The sequence below is a fragment of the Alexandromys fortis genome, unplaced genomic scaffold, assembly GCF_014885135.2.
Source record: "Alexandromys fortis isolate MF-2015 unplaced genomic scaffold, M_Fortis_MF-2015_v1.1 scaffold_33, whole genome shotgun sequence".
Lineage (NCBI taxonomy): Eukaryota > Metazoa > Chordata > Mammalia > Rodentia > Cricetidae > Alexandromys > Alexandromys fortis.
The window spans coordinates 8432238-8453962 of NW_026067917.1; the positions used below are offsets into that span (position 1 = coordinate 8432238).

At 40.8% G+C, this 21725-nt stretch overlaps 1 protein-coding gene across 2 annotated transcripts in view; it reads left to right on the forward strand.

Moving 5' to 3' along the window:
• Positions 1-21725, forward strand: part of Zeb2 (zinc finger E-box binding homeobox 2) — a 131189-nt gene that overhangs the window by 90800 nt on the left and 18664 nt on the right. For both annotated transcript variants that reach the window (XM_050139920.1, XM_050139921.1), the window contains exons 4-5: positions 3142-3213; positions 20926-21114. In XM_050139920.1, coding sequence (XP_049995877.1) covers positions 3142-3213; positions 20926-21114 — 261 coding nt within the window. The remainder of the gene's footprint in view (positions 1-3141; positions 3214-20925; positions 21115-21725) is intronic.

The following is a 21725-nucleotide window of genomic DNA, read 5'->3' on the forward strand; positions in this document are numbered from 1 at the left end:
AGCCCCAAACTTCTTTTTAAAAAGTTTAATTAAAAAAAAAAAGATCAATAGTTGAAAAAACAGCCAAAACAGCGCTGTCAGGCTGTAGGAGTAGCTTGTGACGGTATCAGCTTCTCTGGTGCTGGTCACGGATCCTAATTTTGAGTGTCGTGCTATCCAGGGATCCCTAGGAGCGCCTCGCCCACCTGCCTTCACCTGGAGTTAAGGGAGACTGTGGCGCAAGTGCGCTTACCTTTACAGAAATAAACAAGCATTCTGGACTCACAATAATTGAATAAAATGTAAATCCCTAATCTCATTAGGCTATTTAGGCCAAGAAAGTTACCCAGCTATTACCTGTCTGGTTCTAATGATTAGTGGTGATTTACTGTTTTTATTTTTTTTATTGTTGTTCTAAAAGTGCTCTGATGTGGTGCCCTGATGTCTAATGAACAGAAATTAGTCTTAAAAAGCTCCTCATTGTTTATCCTGACTTGTAGATAACACATTTTTCTTCTGATAAAATATTTTTTCCTTATTTATTGTTCAAAACACACAATATAGACAATAATTCTAATTCGGGTGTGTTTTATTTCGGAGTGTTTTCTGCCCGGTGCCTGGCTGTCTGCAGTCATACCTCAGCACATAGCTTTCCCCTGAGATAAGCCCCCTCTCCTTTGCTCTTTCTCCTCTACGCTCAGTACTTTGTCTGCAGGATGCAGGTTTTGCACTGAAGAGCCTAGTGCGGTTCTGACTGGGCCTTTCCGGCCCCAGCACAATCAAAGTTTTGTGTTTGGAGCTGTCCTTGACATTCTTTCGTCCCACAATGGGGTGGACACAGTGTGCTGGAAGCCATGACATCATTATCATTGACACAGACTTAAATAAATCACCTGCATCTTGGCCTCATTCAGCTTATTCAAGGATTCTTCATCCTTACGGAAGAAAGTGTTCTTTATTTTTTTTTTTTTAACAAACCTTTAGCCCAAGGGTGAGTGAAAAAATGCAAACTTTTACAAGTGTTTGGAAAATAAATACACTAGGTGGCTCTGAGCACAGCAAATGCTGAGTCAGAGGGGTCGTGGAAAAGGTTAGACAGGAGGAAGGAAGCCACCAAGGCTTGCCAGTAAGGCAGAGGAGGTATTCCGAGAGTGTGTATCATTAAGGCCTTCCGACATGGACTCACATAGAGCCCAAGACCTGAAAAGGATCAGGGGCACATCTTAACAGTAGAACTTAGTATTCAAAAGGCTGGGTCCAGCAAGTTGAAGTAAAACACATCCAGGTAAAAGCAGCACCGTGGCCTCTGACCAGTTTTGTAATCATTGGTTAAAGACGGTTAGCACTAAACACCACACTGTGCACAAAGGGCCTACTACGCGTCTGTGTGGCCTGCATTTATGAATTTGGGGAGCAGCCAACTGTTTTAACTGCTCTTCACCTTTTCATAAGAAGATGACAATGAGGAAGGAAGCGCAGCAGAGATCTTGAACATTCCCACCATTATGCAAAAAGTAAAAATAAAAAAATAATATTAAAAGCTGTTAACCACTATCCCCTCTGTGGCTCGAGGTGCTCTCAGATGGAAAAGTTATGGTTCTTGTGACTCTTGGCTACCAGAAATCACATGAGATGAGCAAGGACAAAGGCACAAGGGCTATATTTATGTCTAGTACTGAACTCAGAAACACTTACTTAGTTTCTTTCGGGGGGCCAATGAAAACACCAGAAGGAGTTTCCCAAACCATGGAAGGTTACAACTGACAATACAATTGTTGCTGTGTGCTCAACTTCTAGGTGTCTCATGCAAAATACCCCTGTGAAAAACGTTCCCGAAATAGAGGAGGTGCCTAGGGTCGGGGATGAATTGGAAGTGTGTACACACACACTCTACAAGAATATTGCCAAAATTATGCGACAGTTTTGAAGAATGGCATCCAACTAGCATCTATGTGTGTTTGTGCCTCTGACAGAAACATGCCACTTCCGCTCTGAGTCCACATGCGGATCCAGTTGTTTTGCTGTGGCATCTTCTAGCAAGTCTTTTCCCACCGCAGCAGGGTATTGTGGGAGAAGCAGAAAATGGCCAGAATAAGTTTGAGAGTTCGACTTCCAGTTCTTTGTGCTGTACTGAAATGGTTACAGCACAGGGCCCCTCATCTTGGGCCACGACCTGTGCTCGTCGGTGTTGTCACCGTACAGCGACAGTTTTTTTAAAAGTGCGTGTTCTGTTTGTTTATTTGAAGGACGTTTTTTGTTGTTGTTGTTGTTGTTGTTTTTTTTTTTTTAAACTGGCAGCTTGCCTTGCTCTGCCTTCCCACATACTCTACAATATAGTAGGCAGGGAAAACTCCAGTTTCCTGCCTTACCTGAGAATATTACCGTTTTCAAAAATGGCCTTTAATCATTCACTAATCTCTCCTTCAGTGTTACATAGTTTTATGTTCATGAAAACATTGAGCTACTGTTTTCTCTCTATTTTCCATCAGAAAAATGTGGATGATCACCTGTGGAAGCATACATGCTCAAAACTAATCTGTTTACGAGAGATGGGAGCAAGGAATGAGGAAAATAGACTTTAGAAATGTATGCTAAACAGTGAATGGATTTTTTTTTAACATATCTGAGATGTTAGTTTGCAACGCTAGGCATTCTGAGTTTTGATATACAGAATTTGGGATTTTTAAAAGGTAGGCTTGCTGGGACTCACTCCATTGCAGCCACAGCAAAAGGGGACCAAGAGCGTGAAAATAAAACAAGAAACTCCTTTGCCACTAAGCACCCAGTGTAAGCAGCTTACTGTGTCTCTTCCTAAGTACCAATACTCCGCCACTTTGGACTCAACTCTTATTGAAAAAAATAACGTTTCCCTCCTGTTTGTCACTAGAACTGCCACCAGAAGAACAGCCCTTCCTTAGCTTCCCATAGGTGCCTCTGTTTTTCACAGCTTGCAGTAATGCTTAAAGTAAATAAGTTCTGGTGCAGCCAGCACCGTTGGGTTCATTCCATAGCCTGAACAAAGCTATTGTTTGGAGGTTTACAACAAGCCTTTTCTGTTTCCCTTGAAAGGCTCCTCCTTGTTCCTATGCTTGGCATGCTTCGTAGAGTAAGCCTTTCTATAATTTTCAAATGCTAACGATAATTCCCCCCCACCCCCCACAGAAGAAATGAAGGATGATTATGATGTTCTGGGGCCAGAAGCCACGATCCAGACCGCGATTAACAACGGTACAGGTGAGTCACGTGTAAGTAGCAATGTCGTGTTTGTTCGGTGCCACGATTCCCTGGACCCATCATGTGCACCTCCACTGTTAGCAAGCAGTTAGACTTCACGGATCTGGGTTCGTTTCAGATTTGAATTTACCGCATCTTTTACATTATTAAGCAAATTCGTCTTCCATTCTCATAGTCTAATTTGCCTCTGAAGCTCGGGAATATTGAACCGTGTGAATGGATCCTTGCGCAGCATGAGTTTATGAATTTCTACTTGCAATTTTTGCTTTAAAAATTATTTTAAATTATAATCCAATATGCTTGTATTGGCTACCGCTTTCTACCTGTCATAGAAAATCCAAATGATATGATATACTATCGATTACGGAGCATTTTCCCAGAGCCAAATTTCCTTGGACATTCCTTTAAAAAGTTAATCATGTAATTTCTCTCTGATTCTCTCTTCACCTTTAAATCTCTGCGTCTGCTAGAGGTACCAAACAATATTTCTCAGACAGACTTTTAAACAAGAATAAACCATTTCACTCCTTTTTAATAAAACAGATGAATAGCCAATAGGAGACAGTGAGTGATGTTTTATTTGGCTCTGATCCTGTGGAAGAAGAAAGGCTATGGGCAACTTAGTCCATGCTCTTCCCCAAACACTAGAGGACATCCCTTCTCACAACACAAAGTGACACTATGTGACCCTACATTCATGTTGCAAGCAATCTTCCACACCACCAGTACAAATATTAGCGCAGCTTCCAGTACAAATTCATCTCTTAAACCAAAACAACAAAAATCACATAACTGCTTTTCTTCAACTTTCCAATCTAAAAAAAAATGTGCAGGTTTATGTGGCTTCAGAAGTATAAATAATTGTCTGGCAGTAGTGATGCACGCCTTTAATCCCAGCACAGGGGAGGCAGAGGCAGGAGGGTCTCTGTGAGTTCAAGGCCAGCCTGGTCTACAGAGCTAGGGCTGTTGCACAGAGAAACCCTATCTTAAAAAAACAAAACAAAAAGTGTACATAATTTAGATGATATTTACATTTCCCTTAACTTGATAGGCATCGTAATTTATTGCTCGTACTGTCTATACACTCTCTTTTTAAAGACTTAAGAGGCGCTAGTTCACTCTCTTGGGTGCAAAGTAAGAGAAATAATTTTGTAAAAAAACTCTTGTTTTTGCTGATTTGAATAATGTCAAATTGAGTATGATACTGAAAGTGTACAACGTGTGGTTCTAGAAAACTCATAGAATCGTGCACTGGTAACTTCTGATTTCTAGACACAGCTTCAGCAATACCTAGATTACGAACTTGGGCAAATCAGTTATTCTCTTTGGAACTCAGTTTTCCATGTCTGTAAAGTACATTTGTTGAACTAGATGATTGCTCCGAATAGTTCTAGTTTTAATATTATATATTGCTGGAATAGTGTTGCCTTATAAAAATAGAAACAAAACCAAATAGTTTCATAGAAAATATAATAGTAATACACCATAAATTAAGGACTCTCAAAAAAAGTCCAGTTTGTCAGTTCCAAAGCGGCCAATTGTTAAGTGTCAGCTTCCAGCATTAGTAAAAGCTGATTTCATTTCCTTGGTGAGCACTGGAAGGCAACAAGGAAACAATTTAATAGCCATTGTAAATACCTGACTCCAAAGTGAGGTTAACAAAAATTGTTTCAATCCAGGAGGTTTACAAATCAATCTTGAACACCCTTTCAACAGACCTTAAGATCCCTTTTCTCCTAATACTCCCTGTTCCTTGGTATTATGTATTCAGTCAATACAGAAATCAATACCTGTTCATTGAGTGTTTTCAATACAGTCCCTGTTACGTGCATGTATGGGAGAGGATGGGGCAGGAAGACTAAGCCGTGGTTATTATTTAATTTGGGAGATAAGCCTAATTCACATGAAAAATAGTGAACAGTAAGGGAAAATAGGTAATAAATAGGCAAAAATGGTAAGAGCCGTAATTATTTGAATTACAGAAATAGAAGAGATCCTGCAAAGTGGGAATTTGTATAGGTTTTATGAAGGAGGTTGAAACTGATAGAGGTACATTTTCAGTAGTCAGGAAGGAAGGAAGGAGAAATGGAATATCTAAAGAGAAAAAAATAGTATCTAGTCAGAGGATAGTGGGTAAGAAAAAGTAAAGAGAATTTATGGGAAGTAAAGCTGGATTGTAAATTGAAGGCAGTATCAAAATATAATATATTGGAGAATAAAAGAAAATATCGGAAGAAAGAAGTTGGGTCATGTTCTACCACCATGATGTCTCTGAGGTAAGTCAGACTCCAGAGACCTATAAACCATTATTGTTATGTGGCCTTAAGTACTTTAAAAAAGAAAAGGAAGAAGGAAGAGGTAAAGAAAAAAGTTTGTCATAGGTGATGAAGTGGGGAGATTTTCAACAAGACTTCTTAATAACTGAATGGCACAGGAAAAGTAGCTCCAAGATGAGATGTGTGTGTGTGTGTGTGCACGTGCGCGCGTGCATGTGTGTGTGTGTGTGTGTGTGTGTGTGTGTGTAGAGCATAGTAGTGCTTGCTACTTCTGGATGCACAGGTCTGCTCATCTTTGAGAAGATCTTGAACCAGTCTTCAAGTAGTATTTTCATATAAAAGTTATGCATGCATATAAGTGTATATAGAGTGTGTGTGTATGGGGTGAGGGAGTGTGAATCCCAAGGGCTAATGGAGACAAGAGATTCATGCAAGTATAGTCAGAGAGTATTTCTCGTGCTAAAACTGTGATATTTATATTGAAGGGCACATATCTCTTGAAGGAAGTAGAGAAGTGAGAATGGGCCTCTTGGTAGGTGGAAAGAAAAATAAAATTCACTGGGAGAAAAAAGATTATAGGGAGAGAGAAAAAAAATCCTGAAGCAAAGAAAGGTTTTATAAAGGTGAAAATGGTCAACTCAATTAAAAGCTTCAAATAACTGAAATGCTGAGCAAGCACATTGGACTTGGTGATTAGAAATTTACTGGTACTTCTCAGTTTATGGCTTGGTCCTCTGAGAGAATAAATGAGTTTTTTTTTTCTTCCCAGCCCTAAGTTTAGTACATTTTAACACAGCATATTATTTGATTATGAATTGAAGTAATGCACCTTTTCTGTTGGAATTTTTTTTCTTTTCTTTTTTATTTTTTTCTTTTGGAGTCAGGGTTTCTAGACCAAGCTGGCCTCAGAGTCAAAATGATGGTCTTGAACTTCTGATCCTCCTGACTCTACTGCCCAAGTGCTGGGATACAGCCATGCACCACCATACCTGGGTTTCCTCTTCCTCCTCTGGGTACCATGCATGCAACTGAAATTATATCCCCAGGCCCTGAAAGTTCCCCTTAAAGCACCAATTGCTTCTCTCCTCTGGAGTCCTGGTCTACAGAGAAGTTCCAGGACAGCCAGGGCTACACAGAAAAACCCAGTATCGAAAAACAAAACAAAAAAGAAGAAGAAAGACTGAAAAAAAGAGCGAAAGAAAGAAAAAAAGAAAGAAAGGAAAAAGAAAAAAGTAATAAAATGAGAGGAGGGTATTTTTTCTCATTAACTTTTTGAAAACAAAAATATATTTTTGAAGTGTGTATGTGATATGCATGTATTCATTAGTACTTATGCATGCACAGAGGCTGGTGTGCACACATGTGCGCATATTCATATTCACACAAAGATCCATATTAGTGTGGTTTGATCTCCACCCTAATTTTTGGACAATGTGTCTCACTGAACCTGAAGCTCACTGATCAAGCTAGACTGTCTAAACAGTGAGTGTCAGGTCTCTGCTGGCCTCTGCCCATATGCCTTTAGCACTGGGGCTATAAGCATGGGTTTCCACACCTGACTTTTTACTGGAGATTCAAAACTCATCCATAACAAATGACTGATCCATTAATCTTTCCCGTGTGTGTGTGTGTGTGTGTGTGTGTGTGTGTGTAAGTGCACGTGCATGAATATGGAAGTCACAGGTCAAGTCAACCTTGAATGTTGTTACTCAAGAACAATCCACTCTCTCTCTCTCTTTTTTTTTTTTTTTTTTTTGAGATGGTCTTTCACTTGGCCTGTAACTACCGAATAGTCTAGACTTAGCTGGCTGACCATCAGGTTCCAGGGTCTATCAGTCTCTATCTCTTCCACAATGTAGTTATGACTGCATGCTGCCATACTCAACATTTGATGAGGGGCAGGGGTAAAACAGGACTTACCATGTAGACCTGGCTGGCCTGGAGCTCATTCTGTAGAGCAGGCTGGCCACAAGCTCATAGAGATCCACCTGCTTCAGCTTCACTAGGGCTGGCACCGAAGGTGTGCCACCAGGCCTGGCCAGTGTTTTGTTCAGTTTTGTTTTGGTAAGTTTTCTTTTGTTCTTGTTCTTGTTTTGTTTTCCTAGACATGGTTTTTCTTTGTAACAGCACTGACTGTCCTGGAACTCACTTTGTAGACCAGGCTGGCCTTGAACTCACAGAGATCCACCTCCCTATGCCTCCTGTGTGCTGGGATTAAAGGCACAGCCAGCATTTTTCATGGATCCTGGGGATCAAACCCAGGTTCTTCTCTTTACACAATAAGCACTTTCCCAACTGAGCCATCTCCCCAGCCTCTGACCAGACAATTCTGAAAACTGCTGGCATCCTGGAACACTCCAAAACTATACATCTCCTTCCACTATTCCGCTATAGCATTAAAAGTCCAGGTTTGAGTGTTAAGAGTCCATGTATGAGTTAATAACTACCTGCATTTTTACAATGAATCTTCTACCTCACTTCATCCTTAACTAGCACCCTTAAGTTAATTACAGAAGAGGAAGACTTAACAGCACTTACATTTAATGATGACAAAGCTGTCAACTAATTTTTCATTTATTTCATAACTGACTAGCATCAGGATTCATTTTTCCTTCTCTGAATAGCCATCAACAAACTCTCTCTTTCTCTCTCTCTCTCTCTCTCTCTCTCTCTCTCTCTCTCTCTCTCTCACTTGTTATTTATCTTAAGCAGAATTTAAACTTAGGCTTGAAGGAACATAAGCTTTAACGAAATAGAATGTTTAATTTGTATCCCGAAGAAACATAACATTTTATAGGGCAATGGGGGAAAGTAATAATAGTAATAACAATATTCGCAACAGCTGAGAAATACTCCATTGTGCAAATGTATCCTATTTTCTTTATCCGTTCTTCCACTGAAGGGCATCTCAGTTGTTTCCAGTTTTGGCTATTGTGTGCAAAGCTGCTGTGAACATAGTTGGGCAGGTGGCCTTGCGGAGTATGAGGTGTCCTTTGGGTATATGCCCAGGAGTGTAATAGCTGGGTCTCTTAATTCCCAATTTTATGAGAAACCAACACATTGGTCTCCAAAGTGACTGTACAAGTTTGCACCCCACCGGCAATGAAGGAGTGTTCACCTTGCTCCACATCCTTGCCCGCATGAGCTGTCGATTGTGTTATTGACCTTAGTCATTCTGACACGTGTAAGAGGAATCTCAAAGTCGTTTTGATTTGCATTTCCCTCATGGCCAAGGATGTTGAACATAACTTAAGTGTTTCTCAGCCATTTGAGATTCCTCTGTTGAGAATTCTCTGTGTAGATCTGTATTCCATTTTTTTTAATTGGATTATTTGGTTTGTAGATGCCCAGTTTCTTGAGTTGTTTATATATTTTGGGTATTAGCCCTCTGTCGGGTGTGGGCTTGGTAAATTGATTGATGAGGAGGAGGAAAAGGGGGATTAGAGCACTATGTTTCTGGTTCTGGTTCTGAGAGACTGAACTGTCTTGACCTTCGTAAAGAACCAAGACTATCCACCCATACTGTGAGACGAGAGGGGGAAAGGTACAATTTTCCTGGTTTGGTTGTTTGTTTGTGTTTTCGTTTGAGATGGTCTTGTTAAGTAGCTCTGGCTCTTCTGGAACTCACTACGTAGACCATGCTAGCCTTGAACTCTCAGAGATCGACCTGCCTCCACCTACTAAGTGCGGGGATAAAAAGTGTGTGCACCACCATGCCCGGCAGGGACTACTACCTTTTAAGGAAATACAGTTATAGGATATATGACATTTTACTTGAACTATATGGACAGTGCCCTAAAACCTGGTGCCAAAAAGGTAACTTTAGACTTATAGACCGAACATTATAGCTACAGCCAGGCATGGCAGGGTGCATCTCTATTTCTCGTGCTTGTGAGGCAAAGCAATGGTAAGTCTAAGACCAGCCTGTGCTACATAACCCTTTCAAGACATTGTCTCAAACAAACTAACCAAATCCTTCAAAGCCTTCATAGAGCAGAGATTCTGAAGGTAGATACTAAGTTTGTTTTTCTCCATAGTCCCCTCAACATGCATAGTACTTTCCATCATGCTGGTAGTTAATGAGCAGGGCCATTTCCTGAGTTAGGAAATAAATAAATGATGAATGAGCCGGTAAAACAGGGAACCGTGGTTTGGATCAGCAATGTGAATTAAGAAGTAGTTTGACCTAGCCTCTTTGTTCTGGGTGTCAAGACAGACGCGAGCAGGAAGGGTTCTACGGGGAAAAGCCTGTGAGAGATGGGATATTACCAAGGGCTGACACAGTTTCATTTAATCTGAAGAAGTGGAACACATGTAGGAGGGTGTCATTAAGCATGAGGGGCGGGAAACAAGTAGTATGTGAAATAGGAAAGCAAAATGAACCGTGAATGAAGTTCCTTTTCGGTCTCGTATTTTATTTTAAGCTTAAGACCTATTTTCTTAACTGTACACTCAGAATATCCAATCAAACAATGGCTCGTAATAATCCATCTTTACAAGATGCTCTGGAGAGTTATAATTTACTGAGTGCACTGGAAACTTGATTAAAAATAAGAAATTCTGAAATTAGGAAAATACAGTGCTATTAAATAGAAAGGTTAAGAATCTCTAGGTGAGAATCTGAAGAAATTTCCCTTCTGCCCAGTGTCCTGGTTTGCTTTCTGTTGCTCTTATAGATAACACAACCAAAGGCAACTTGGGGAAAAATATTTATTTGGCTTATAATTATATTTTATATATTTATTATATTTTTGCACATTATTTTACATATTACATTATAGTCCCTCATTGAGGGAAGCCAAGGCAAGAAATTGAAGCAGAAACCAAGAGAGAAATACTGTGGATTGACTTGTTATCAGGCGCATGCTCAACTTCCTTTTTTATACAGCCCAGGCTCTCCTGCTTGGGGATGGTGCTGCCCATGGTGGGCTGGGCCATCATCCTACATGAATTAGCAATGGAGAAACGCCCCACAAACATACCCACAGGCCAGTTTGATGGAGGCAGTCCTTCAGCTGAGGCTCCTTCTTCCTATGTGTGTCAAGTTAACAACCAAAGTTGGCATGGCAGTCAGTAACTCAATCCGTGTCACCATAGAAACAAAGAAAGAAAAGAAAGAGAGGTGGGGGGGAGGGAGAGATAAAGAGAGGCAGAACAAGGAAAGGATTGAAAACGTAGGATTCATAAAAGTAAGGACACTTTCTGTGAATAAGTAAATTCAAATTTACAAAAGAAATGTATAGACATAAAAAGAAGGAATAATTTAATATCACATGCCAGTGAAATTGGCATTTTAATTGGCTTTTCTTATATTAACTTTATAATGCAATAAGGTGGCATTTAGAAGTATTCATGTCCTTGTGATCTTTTCAGCATCTAGGTCCTTTTTAAATGTTATTAAATCAGGCATGATAAACAAAAACTGCCAAGATAAAGTCTTTCTTTTCCATGTTGAATCACTGTGATGTAGTAGAAAGGACAATGGGTTAGGATTCAAGATGTGTGGCTTCTGCATCCAGCTCTTCTAGAAATTATTTTTTGAAACTCTGTGTGAATTATTAACCTCATCACACCTTGATGGAGTCAGCTTGTTAATGAGAAAACCGGGCTAGAAAATTTGGGCTCTCCTCACCTCACCCTTTCTCCTCATGAAATTGCCTTGGGAAACATAAATTCTAAAGCTGAAAGCTGTACTGGGGGTGCGAATGGGAGCCCCATAAAAATTCTTGCCCTCTCCTGCCCTACATAGGGCGTGCGTGCATCCTAAACCATGCACCACGCCCTGCAATTAGGCAGGCCTTGTACTTAGCCTCTGCTATTTATTTAATCTTTTGTCATAAATTACCTTTATTAATGAAATTAGTAGGGTTTTTTTCTTTTTCAAGACAGGGTTTCTAGCTGTCCTGGAACTTGCTTTATAGACCAGTCTGGCCTCGAACTCAGAGATCTGCCTGCTTCTGTCTCCCAAGTGCCGGGATTAAAAGTGTGTGCCACCACCATCTGGCAAATTTTCAGTTCTTAATACACCAATTCAGAAAGTAAGCAACATATATACATGTTTAAAATTAAGATAAACAGAAGATGACACACTCCCTCCAAAAGAAACTGCAAGTACTCTTTTCCTAAGGGCCTTCTGTTCTGGAGTTCTCTCTGTAATGACAGTGCCTCCTACCCTGTCCTGACTTTGAGTTGTGTTCTTGGTCATTTTAACAACTTTAAACAAGGTACCCTATGGATTCATTTTCCCCTGCGACCCATGTCTGATGTTACCTCACAGTGTGCAAGCAGCAGACTATAAGCTAAGAACTAAGGATTCGGATCAGGGATTTATACCCCTAAAATAACAGTTCAGTCCAGATGTACAACACAGGTGTCCTCCTAGCAAATGGACCCTCAGTAATGACCCAGACCTACACTGGAGATTGCATCTGAGCAGACAACACAGGGATGATGACTGGGTGAGACGAGGCTTGCGAGCAATAAGCACAATTTCCGTCACCCTTGTAGAAGAAAGCGGTACCCTTAAAGCAAGAACAACTTTGTGCTGTCTTCTTCATGGTCTAGTAGCCTCAACAGCCTCTGATTTCTCTTACGTGGGATTTGGGTGAGAGGCTTGAAATTTGCTCGCTTCCTTCAGAAGGGTGGAGGCTGTACAAGTTGGATCATCAGATATCTCCCAGAATGAGCAGAGGATGTGGATGAAGTTTTAGCAGCCATGCAGGAACACAGAGTTCAGGCAGTACTCGAGCCCCCAACAAGGAGGACGCTTGCTGCTGAGCTGCTGCGCGGCGGAGAAGCATGTCGTTTCCTTCTCGTCTATGCCACGTTTTTCAAGGTTGGAGGGTTTCTGTCATTCAGTCAGATATCTGTCATCGAGATAATCAGTTTTACATTTTTCAGTAAATTTCATACTTTAAAAAAAATCAGTGACAAAAAAAATTTAGGAAAAACAGAAAGGGCACTGGGCAGGATGGACGGGAGTTGTCAGGCGGAGGCCGTCATCCGTGGGCACCCGCAGGAGCGTCTTCCCTTCCTAGCCCGTGAATGCTGAGGTTTCATTAGCTTTGTCTGCGATTAGGCAGCTACCTCCACTTCACAGCAAGAGTTCCACAAGAAATAATGAACCCTCCTAGCTTTTTGCATGCCTCCTTCATTCATTCAAGAGATATTTAATAAACACTGTTTTCCTTGCAATGCTACCTGTGGTTTCCAGGCACCTCCAAAATATTTTTTTTTCTTAATTGTTGCGTGTGGTTCCCCCTTCAGAAGTCTGTGTTATTTTGACTTTTTAATAGAAAAATAATACAGATTAAACTCCCTAGACTTAGATTAAACTCCCTAGACTTATTTAGGGACTAGATAATAAATTGATTATGGCAATTAATTAATTCAAAGTATGGATGGCTGTGACTTTAAGGATCTCTAAGACAGTACATGCTGGCTCATTTCCCAGGGGAGAAAATTAAGAACCAAATGCAAAACAAGTAGTCCAAATGGGGAGTCCCAGGTTCTGAGTTTGGTCTGATCTTTCAATGATCCAGCAGGATCTATGTGCTAGAATTCCCAATAAGTACTGGTAATAGTCGGTACGCGTATCAGCTCACTTATGTGAACAAGAAACATTTAATGTGCTGAGATACGCTCAATGATTCCTATCTGCAGATCAAATCCAGCCAGCAAAGGAGAGGGGAGTGGGGATGAGGGGGTCAGGAGGTTATCTGATGGGGAGCAATTCCTTGATGTCACTCAAAATGATGTGCGGACTATGTGAGGCAGAAAAGTGACTCCTTCTAGTAAGGGCTCTTAAGCTGGACAGGATTTCCTCCAAGGCCTGTGAAAACACAGATTGCTGATTCTGGAGTGAGCCCTGAGAACTTGCATTTCCAATAAGTTCCCAGGTATACTGATGCATATAAGCAAACATATTTTGAAGTACTATAGTGTACAGAGGAAACACTGTCTTACAACTTTCTACGAAAAGAAAGTAAGAACCGCTGAGCAAAACCCCCTTCCTAAAATACAGCAACACTGTTTCCAGACTGTTAGATTACATGGTTAGGGGGAAGATGAACACCTACGGCTTAACTGGGGAATTAAAAGTCAATATAATACATCGTTTCGTACTGCTGTACAAGCCAAGTCGTTCAAAGGTTACTGTAAGTCTCTGGCTCATGATATTCACAATGCTCTCCTACAAAATCAAACTTTAAAATTAAACTGCATCCCTGACTGGGCTACTTCCTGCTGTGGAGGGAAATATTTGATCTTGCAGACTGCTACAAATTCCCACCTCTTTCTTCTAAACCTTTCAGCGTGGATCTCTCCCTGGTGTTTGAACATGCTCCCCCAGAGAAGGCCGTATAAGAGCAGGGGTGGATAGACCACCAAGACGCCTCATTCTCAGCCAGAGAGAAAACTTTCTCTGCTGCTCTTGACAACCCTTCCCTGCCTTTATACACGCCTCTGTACCAGTCGGAGGCTTTGAGAAGCTGCTGCGTGGCTATACTGTGAGGAAAAGATCTTCCCCCTCCCTCCCAGTTCTCAGATATTTGGTGCCAATATATGTAGGCTGGCATTTATTTATCAGTCAGCTCTGTACAAAGTAGCCTTGGAAATTCGTATACCTCTGCATGTGCTTCCTGAAGCTAAAAAATCCAATGTAAAAATGAAATATAGCTTTCTATTTCATCTTATCATCCACTAGTACTGAAGGAATTGTTTTTTACATTCGTGAAGAAGATAGTTCCACACATGACAACAGCTTCTGACCCATTTGCTTTGACATAGCAATGTGAATGAAAGGTAGATTTTGCAAAAGAATCATTTATTTTGACGTTTGCCAGAATGGTTTAACAATAGTATTCAAATATATTTCTTCAGTTTTTAATGAAAATTGAAACCATGCCAGATAGTAAACTGGTGGTGATGGAGTAGCTGCCTTCTTGCTCTAAATACAGAAAATAAATAGCAAGAGGAAATAGAAGAAAAAAATAAGCATCAGGGCCGTGTTATAAACTCAACTACCTGTAAATCATACATAAAAAACACCTTTAGTGTCATTGAGAACATGTTCTAAGCAGCTCAATTATGGGAACTGACTGATTCGTGAACCAGTCAATGGTTTTCTTCCGCTCAGAATTCTGTTAACACTGCTTGTTTCGAGGCAATCATTTTAAAAGTCAGTTTAGATCAACATTCATTATCCACCTTAAAAAATCAATATTTTCCCAAGACAATAATAAAGGTGTTTATGAAAGTATCATTAATAAGCATGAGTCGTAAGAGTGAGTAACATATTTAAAAGAGAAGAATTTGCTGGCTTGAAGGGATCTAGAAATTTATCTACCAATATTAAAATACATATAGCCATGAGGAAACATTTTTAATTAACATTCTCTTTTTGGATGGAGAAAAGTTTAACTAACCTTAGGGAAGGTTGAGATATTTGCACGACATTAGGGTAAATTTTAGGACTAAATGCAAAATCCCTAGAGAAGATGTGGGAAGAAATTACTTGAGGTTTCTTGTGAATTTTTTGTTATGGTTTGATGATAAATCCCATGCAAATATCCTCTGTCAGTGTGCTTTGGCAGCGCTTCTGAGGAGGCCAGGGAATGAGGAGGATTATAGAAAGAACAAAAAATGAGGTCGATTTTATACTAGAAAAATACTGGGCAGAATTCTGTAACTTCGTAGCGAGTTCTCCACCTCATTCCTGTGTCCACTACACAGTGTCATAAAGATCTTTGGAAAAACAAAAACACAAACTTCCAAATACAATTCAAATCTCACTCTTGCCAACAGGAGATACTAAATGCACCCTTGTCACTTGTTCCAGTTACTGTGGGAGTGTGGTTTTGGTTTTCAGAGACTGGAGGACTCCACAATTTAAAGTAGAAACAAAAGTCTCTGGGGTGACTTAATGTCAGGCGAGGGGACAGTCCAGACACGAGAAGATGCATCACGGTCTCAGAACAAGCAGCTGGGTACAGAGCTGCAGAATGCCCCCATCTTGTTTGTTTTCTCTGTGCTTCCTTCTCCTTTGTCAGAAATGACTTGTCCTTTCCTGAGTGGAAGCCATCAGGTTCTTCATTCTGCATCTTACAGCTGTAGTCACTTGGAGGGGGAAGCCTTGACGCTCATTTTTATAATAAAATTTTAAAACCATAGGGAAGAGATCCATGGGCTTTAATTTTTCCTCTTGGCCTCTTCTGGAGAATTGCAATAAAAACCAATAAGAAAGTTACACCATTTTTCCCAGTGGATATGCTGGCTCATTTAAATCAGATGAGAGGTGATCAATAGCAGATCCACGTCGCTATTGTGGAGGGAAAGTCCTGATGACGTCAGTGGACTTAAATGGTTAAATGATATTTTTTTTCATTAAATCCTTTTTGGGTGTTCACTGAAGCCATGTCTAAATCCTGGGAGCACTTAAGAAACCTTTGGAACTCTTAGTCACATTACCTAAAGTTGAGCAAAGTTCTAAATTCCCCATTCAACTACTAGGTATCTTGTTTTATGTTTTGTTTTGTTTTTAATGCCAAGAATAGTGTGGAAGGCACATTGTTTTCCACCTTCAGCTGGAAATTTTTCTTGAGAAATTACTCACTCCTTGGCAAGGTACTCAGTGTTCAGGATCCATAGATGACCAAAGATGATCCTCAGAAAGAACATGTGACTCGAAGTCCTTTTGTCCCTGCCTTGCTTTAATGTAGAAATCTAGCATGACAAAATTTGATCTAGCAATCAGATTCCCTCTCCAAACACCACAAGTGTATCTAGATGTAGTTTAGTTTGCCTATCCAGAAATATCAGAATTTTTCTCCCTTTTAAGCCCAAAGACTATTAATGCAAATCCAATTGAATTTGCATTTGATTACATTTCTGATGGAAACATTCATATGCAAATGAAAATTCATGCAAAGATAGCCAGATAATTCAAATAGTTGCTGAAATATCAAGATAAAATTAGGATATTAAATGTACATCCATCCACGTTTCCTGGGTTACACTGAGGTCATCCAGTGGGACAATAGTCTGAGAAACCTCAGATAAATTTTATTTTAAATATTCAAGTATGTATGGGTTCAGATGGAGCTGTGACATTTCTTTAAATTGTCATGGTATGGAAAAAGATGTCAGGCGTGGATAAAGTTAGTCACAGTGTTTAAAAACATTCACTTTAGCTGTGTGGTGGTGGTACATACCTTCAATCCCAGCCCTCATGAGATAGAAGCAGGTGATCTCTAAGTTCAAAGACAGCCTGCCTCGTCTATAGAGTGAGTTCCAGGACAGCCAAGGCTACACAGAGAAACCTGTCATGAAAAACCAAAGCAAACCAACCAACCAACCAACCAAAATAAAAAATTCATTTAAAATTTTGCTCCATTGTCTTATCAATAAAAGCAAAAAGTAATTCTTGGTAACACTATTTTAATGAGGCAAAACTGGACAAATAGTTTCCTAAGGAGTCAAGTTCAGTGACGTTACCATTATCCCACTGACAATATCCTTTGAAAGCACCTATGGCCTTAGGAACGGAGCAGTAGAGCAGTGATCTTAACCTATGGCTATTAAATCTAGCTAAGAGCACATATAAGCAAAAGTTCAAAGTATTCAGCGCCTGCCTTACATTCCAGAATCATTTTTAAGGGGAATACACGCCTTGGGATCAGACGGCTGTTCTTAAACTTAGCATAAGTTGAAGTGACAAAAGAAAAAAAAAAAACTTGAGGTCACAGCATGCAGAATTGTTTCCACCTAGTCTGATGATCACAAAATATAATTATCTCCTGATTTTTCTTCTGCTTGATCCTATATTTACCCATGATTTCAACACTTTTTAGAGTTCTAGTGTTTCCTGCTTTGGTAAATATCATGAACCATTTATCAGATTGGAAATCCTGAAGCTTAAGAAGACACTTTAGCATCTCACGTGGGCAAGCTGGATCGTTCCCCAAATCTTAGGGAACTTACTTTGTAAAGGCCACTTTTTTTTTCTCTTTCTTTTTTTTTATTAAGATTTTTTTAAATGCAATCTTTTCTCATTTTACGTAGCTCTCCCCATTCCCACTCCCTCCCCTCCTCCCACTTCCACCACCTTACTCCCACCCTACCTCCAAATCCACTCCTCAGAGAGGGTAAGGCTTCCCATGGGGAGACAACAAAGTCTGATACATCACTTTGGTGGAGATCAAGGTCCTCCCCCCTATATTTAGGCTGAGTAAGGTATCCCTCCAAAGAGAATGTGCTCCAAGATGCCAGTTCAAACACTAAAGATAAATCCTGGTCCTACTATCAGTGGCCCCACAGCCTGTACAAGCCTCACAACTGTCCCCCACATTCAGTGGGCCTAGTTTGGTCCTATGCAAGTTGATCCGCTCTCAGTCCAGAGTCAGTGAGCTCTCACTAGCTCAGGTCAGCTGTTTCTGTGAATTTTATCATCATGGTCTTGACCCCTTTGTGTAGTGGCATTTCAACTGTATTTTAATAAATAAAGCTTGAAAGTAAAACAGCACCACTGGTTAGGTAATGGTAACATACACCTTTAATCCCAGTAGTCACAATGACATGCACCTTTAATCCCAGTAACCACACTAGTTGTCATAGAAACCAGGCAGTGCACGCCTTTAATCCCAGTGGTGTACACGTGTAATCCCAGCCTTAGAGAGGATTATAAAACAGGAGGAGACAGGTCTCAGACAGTTTCATTCTGAGTTTCCTGGAGGTAGAATCACCATTTTTGGACTGAGGTTAAGATGAGAGCCCATGGCTGGCTGCTTTGTTTTTTGGATCTTCAGGTTGAACTCCAGTATCTGTCCCTGAGTTTTTATTAACCATGCCTCACCTTTGCTCAAACTATCACTCCTCCCTCTCTTGGACTGGACTTTGGGAGCTCAGCCCAGTGCTTAGCTGTGAATCTCTGTATCTGTTTCCGTCAGTTACTAGCTGAAGGTGACAGTTAAGGTGGTCATCAATCTAATTACAGGGAAGGCCAGTTTAAGCATCCTTTCCACTGTTCCTAAGAGTTTTAGCTGGAGTCATTCTTGTGGATTCCTGGGAATTTCCCTAGTGCCATGTTTCTGGCTAGCCCTTTAGTGGCTCCCTCAATCAAGATCTCTTACCTTTCTCTCTCTGTCCTTCCCCTTTCTTCTCATTCCCTCATGCTTTCTTTCTCTTCTTCCCTTCCCTTTCCACCCTCCAATGCCCCCCCTCCCCATCCTCCCAATTTTTTCTGGAGATCTTATCTGTTTCCCCTCTACTTCCTTAATCTTCGTTTCTTGAGTGACTTTGGACAAGAGCCCCAACCCCCACCCCACCCTACCCTAAGCCAACTCTTGGAGCAGAACCTGCTCTTCTTTCTCTCCAATTCCTGTCATATTATAACCTAAGTCATCGTTACAAAGTACAAGCGTCATCATTCCATACAACTGTCCTTCTTGCTTGATATCCGTCAACAGCTTCTTCTTGCTCCTAGAATAAAAATGAAAGTCCTCAGTAGGGATACTGTGCCCTGCATGGTCCCATTTCTGATGCCTCTGCTCCCCAACATCCTATAGCTTTCGTTTCACACTGCACTCCAAGTTAGATACTGAGATGGCCGTGTTCCTTCTTGTCACCCTTGCTCACGTTGCTGCTCCATCTTAAAGAGTAAATTGGTCTCAAGCTTCCTCCATGCAAGCTTTTCCCAATTTTTTTTTTTTTTTTTTTTTTTTTTTGGTTTTTCGAGACAGGGTTTCTCTGTGGCTTTGGAGCCTGTCCTGGAACTAGCTCTTGTAGACCAGGCTGGTTTCGAACTCACAGAGATGCGCCTGCCTCTGCCTCCCGAGTGCTGGGATTAAAGGCGTGCGCCACCATCGCCCCGGCCTTTCCCAAATTTTTAAACCCATTGCATTTGATTTACTTTTGTTCATGCCAGTATACACACTTCGGTCTTAATACCCAGTCGTGTTTAAGTTTATTTGGGGGATGGTGTCTTTTTTTTTTGTGGTGGGGGAGGCTTCCAGAAGGACAGGGGTAGCTCTGGTCTTTGCTTAGGAAAATGAGACTTTCTTGTCAAGGTTTCAATCAATACAGGTTGAATGAATAGAAGGTTCCATTTTCTAGTCTTCTTATCTAAAATCCTCGAGTTTATAATAATGTGAGCAGAAAAAAAAAGAAGGAAGGAAGGAAAGAAATGACTAACTTGCTTGAACATTATCATATCACACTTGCCAAGGAGGCTTTGTACAGCAAACACCGTAGCATTCCTTGCAGCAGAGAAAGTATGGTGGAAGATGTAGGGAGATCAGAGGGAGCTGCTTTCAAACCATGGCATCAGGAGTCCGCTATTGTGCTAGCAAAGCACTTTCCCCTCAGCCGTAAAAAATAGCCGGCAGCTCCTCTTCCAGCTCTACCTATGCATCATTTCTTATTTGGGTTGTGTACGCCACAACTGATTTCAGCGATACATCTAGAGATTTTCAAGTACGCCATGTCTTGTGGCACAAATCACTGAAATTGGCTCACACCTATTATATATTTCATAAAAATAAAGTCATAACTTAGGCTAACATCACGTAGAGATCATGCTGCAGTTTTGTTGGTGTGATGCCCATTACTTTGTATCTTATTCCTATCAGCTGTGAGCTTCATGTTATGTCCACGGACTATACAAAGATTAGCATCACAGTGAGAACACATCGTCCTGCGACTTCTCTCTAGCCGGGTCACACTGCTGTGTTTGTAAGGGTGCCTATCCTTTCTCATCCGTCTCAGAATATGCAGACCTGGCTATCTATCATATGTAAAGAAGAACATGATAAAAAAAAAAAAACTTATATTCAGTAGCAGATGGATCTGTGGATAGGGACATGAAGTGTAGTATACATTAAGAAGATTAAATTTCCTTTTCGTGTGTGTGTGTGTGTGTGTGTGTGTGTGGTGTGTGCATGTGTGTGTATAAAAGCACTTTACTGAAGGGCTTTGGGGAAGGTCTGGAGAGGTGCACACTGTATGAAGAGGCATGCTGACCTCCTCAGTGGAGACTTTCGAAGTTTCCCTGTCGTGAAGAGCTACATTTACTTGTCTAAAGACAAAAGGAAGTTTCATACAGACCGTCAAAGTACCTGCAAGCTTGTGCTATGCCAAGTTTAGGGATTTTAGTTCCACTTTTAAAGATACTTAATAAATGCATTTTAAGTTGTCTTTCGTTTGTACATGAATTATACAAGTGAACATTCCCAGAACTACTTAGGCAAAGTAAGCCCTTTTGCATGCATCATAAAAATAAGTGTTTAATCAGTGTTTGGTCATCTTCCCTCCTGACAAACAAAGAAGAGACTTAAGTCTTACTAGTAACAAGCCAACCGCCCGTTGCTAGCAATGGTGTAGAGTCCTTGGTCTCCTAGGAAAAAGGCCCTGAAAGACGTTTCTCTTCTGCTTATGATTTCAGTGAAGAACGCAAATTGTACAGCCGACTTTGAGGAGTACTTTGCCAAAAGAAAACTGGAGGAACGCGATGGTCATGCAGTCAGCATTGAAGAGTACCTTCAGCGAAGCGACACGGCCATTATTTACCCAGAAGCCCCTGAGGAGCTGTCTCGCCTTGGCACGCCGGAGGCCAATGGGCAAGAGGAAAACGGTGAGGCTGTAATTCATTTTTAGCCACGATACTGACCTCTGCAGCTGTTACAATTACGAATGCACTACATGCCTGGGTGTTTACCTTAAAATTTGAAGAACAGCTGCAGAGGCATGGAATTTCACGAGCAAAGATTAGAACTGTAATTTTAGGGTATTGTGAAATTTTTTTTTGTCAGCAAATTTGTGTCATTTGTACATCCAATACAGAATAAGAACAATTACAGCCCATTTCTAAGAGATAAAAATATCTAAATGTATTCCTATCTTTCAGAGATATTTTACTTTTGAGGAAAAAAAAAAGTTTAAGATCACCGACCCTCACCTTTTGTTCTCTGACACCTGAAAATCTCCTTCCCTCCTTTAAATTCCTGTGTAACAGGAGTCTAGGGTTCAGAGGAACTGTCAGTCACCCAAAGGGAATTTCTTCATTTATCAGCTGTTTAAATCCCCCCCTCCCCACAAATAAGCTCAAGTAATTAATTAATTTTCGAGCGCAGTGTGAGCTGATTCGGACAAGCCTGCCCTGGGTGTGCAAAGGGGGCCTGGTTGCGAGGAGGCCGGGCGCAATGATGGCGCTCTGCTGGAGCAGATTGCAGTGATTCCTGTCAT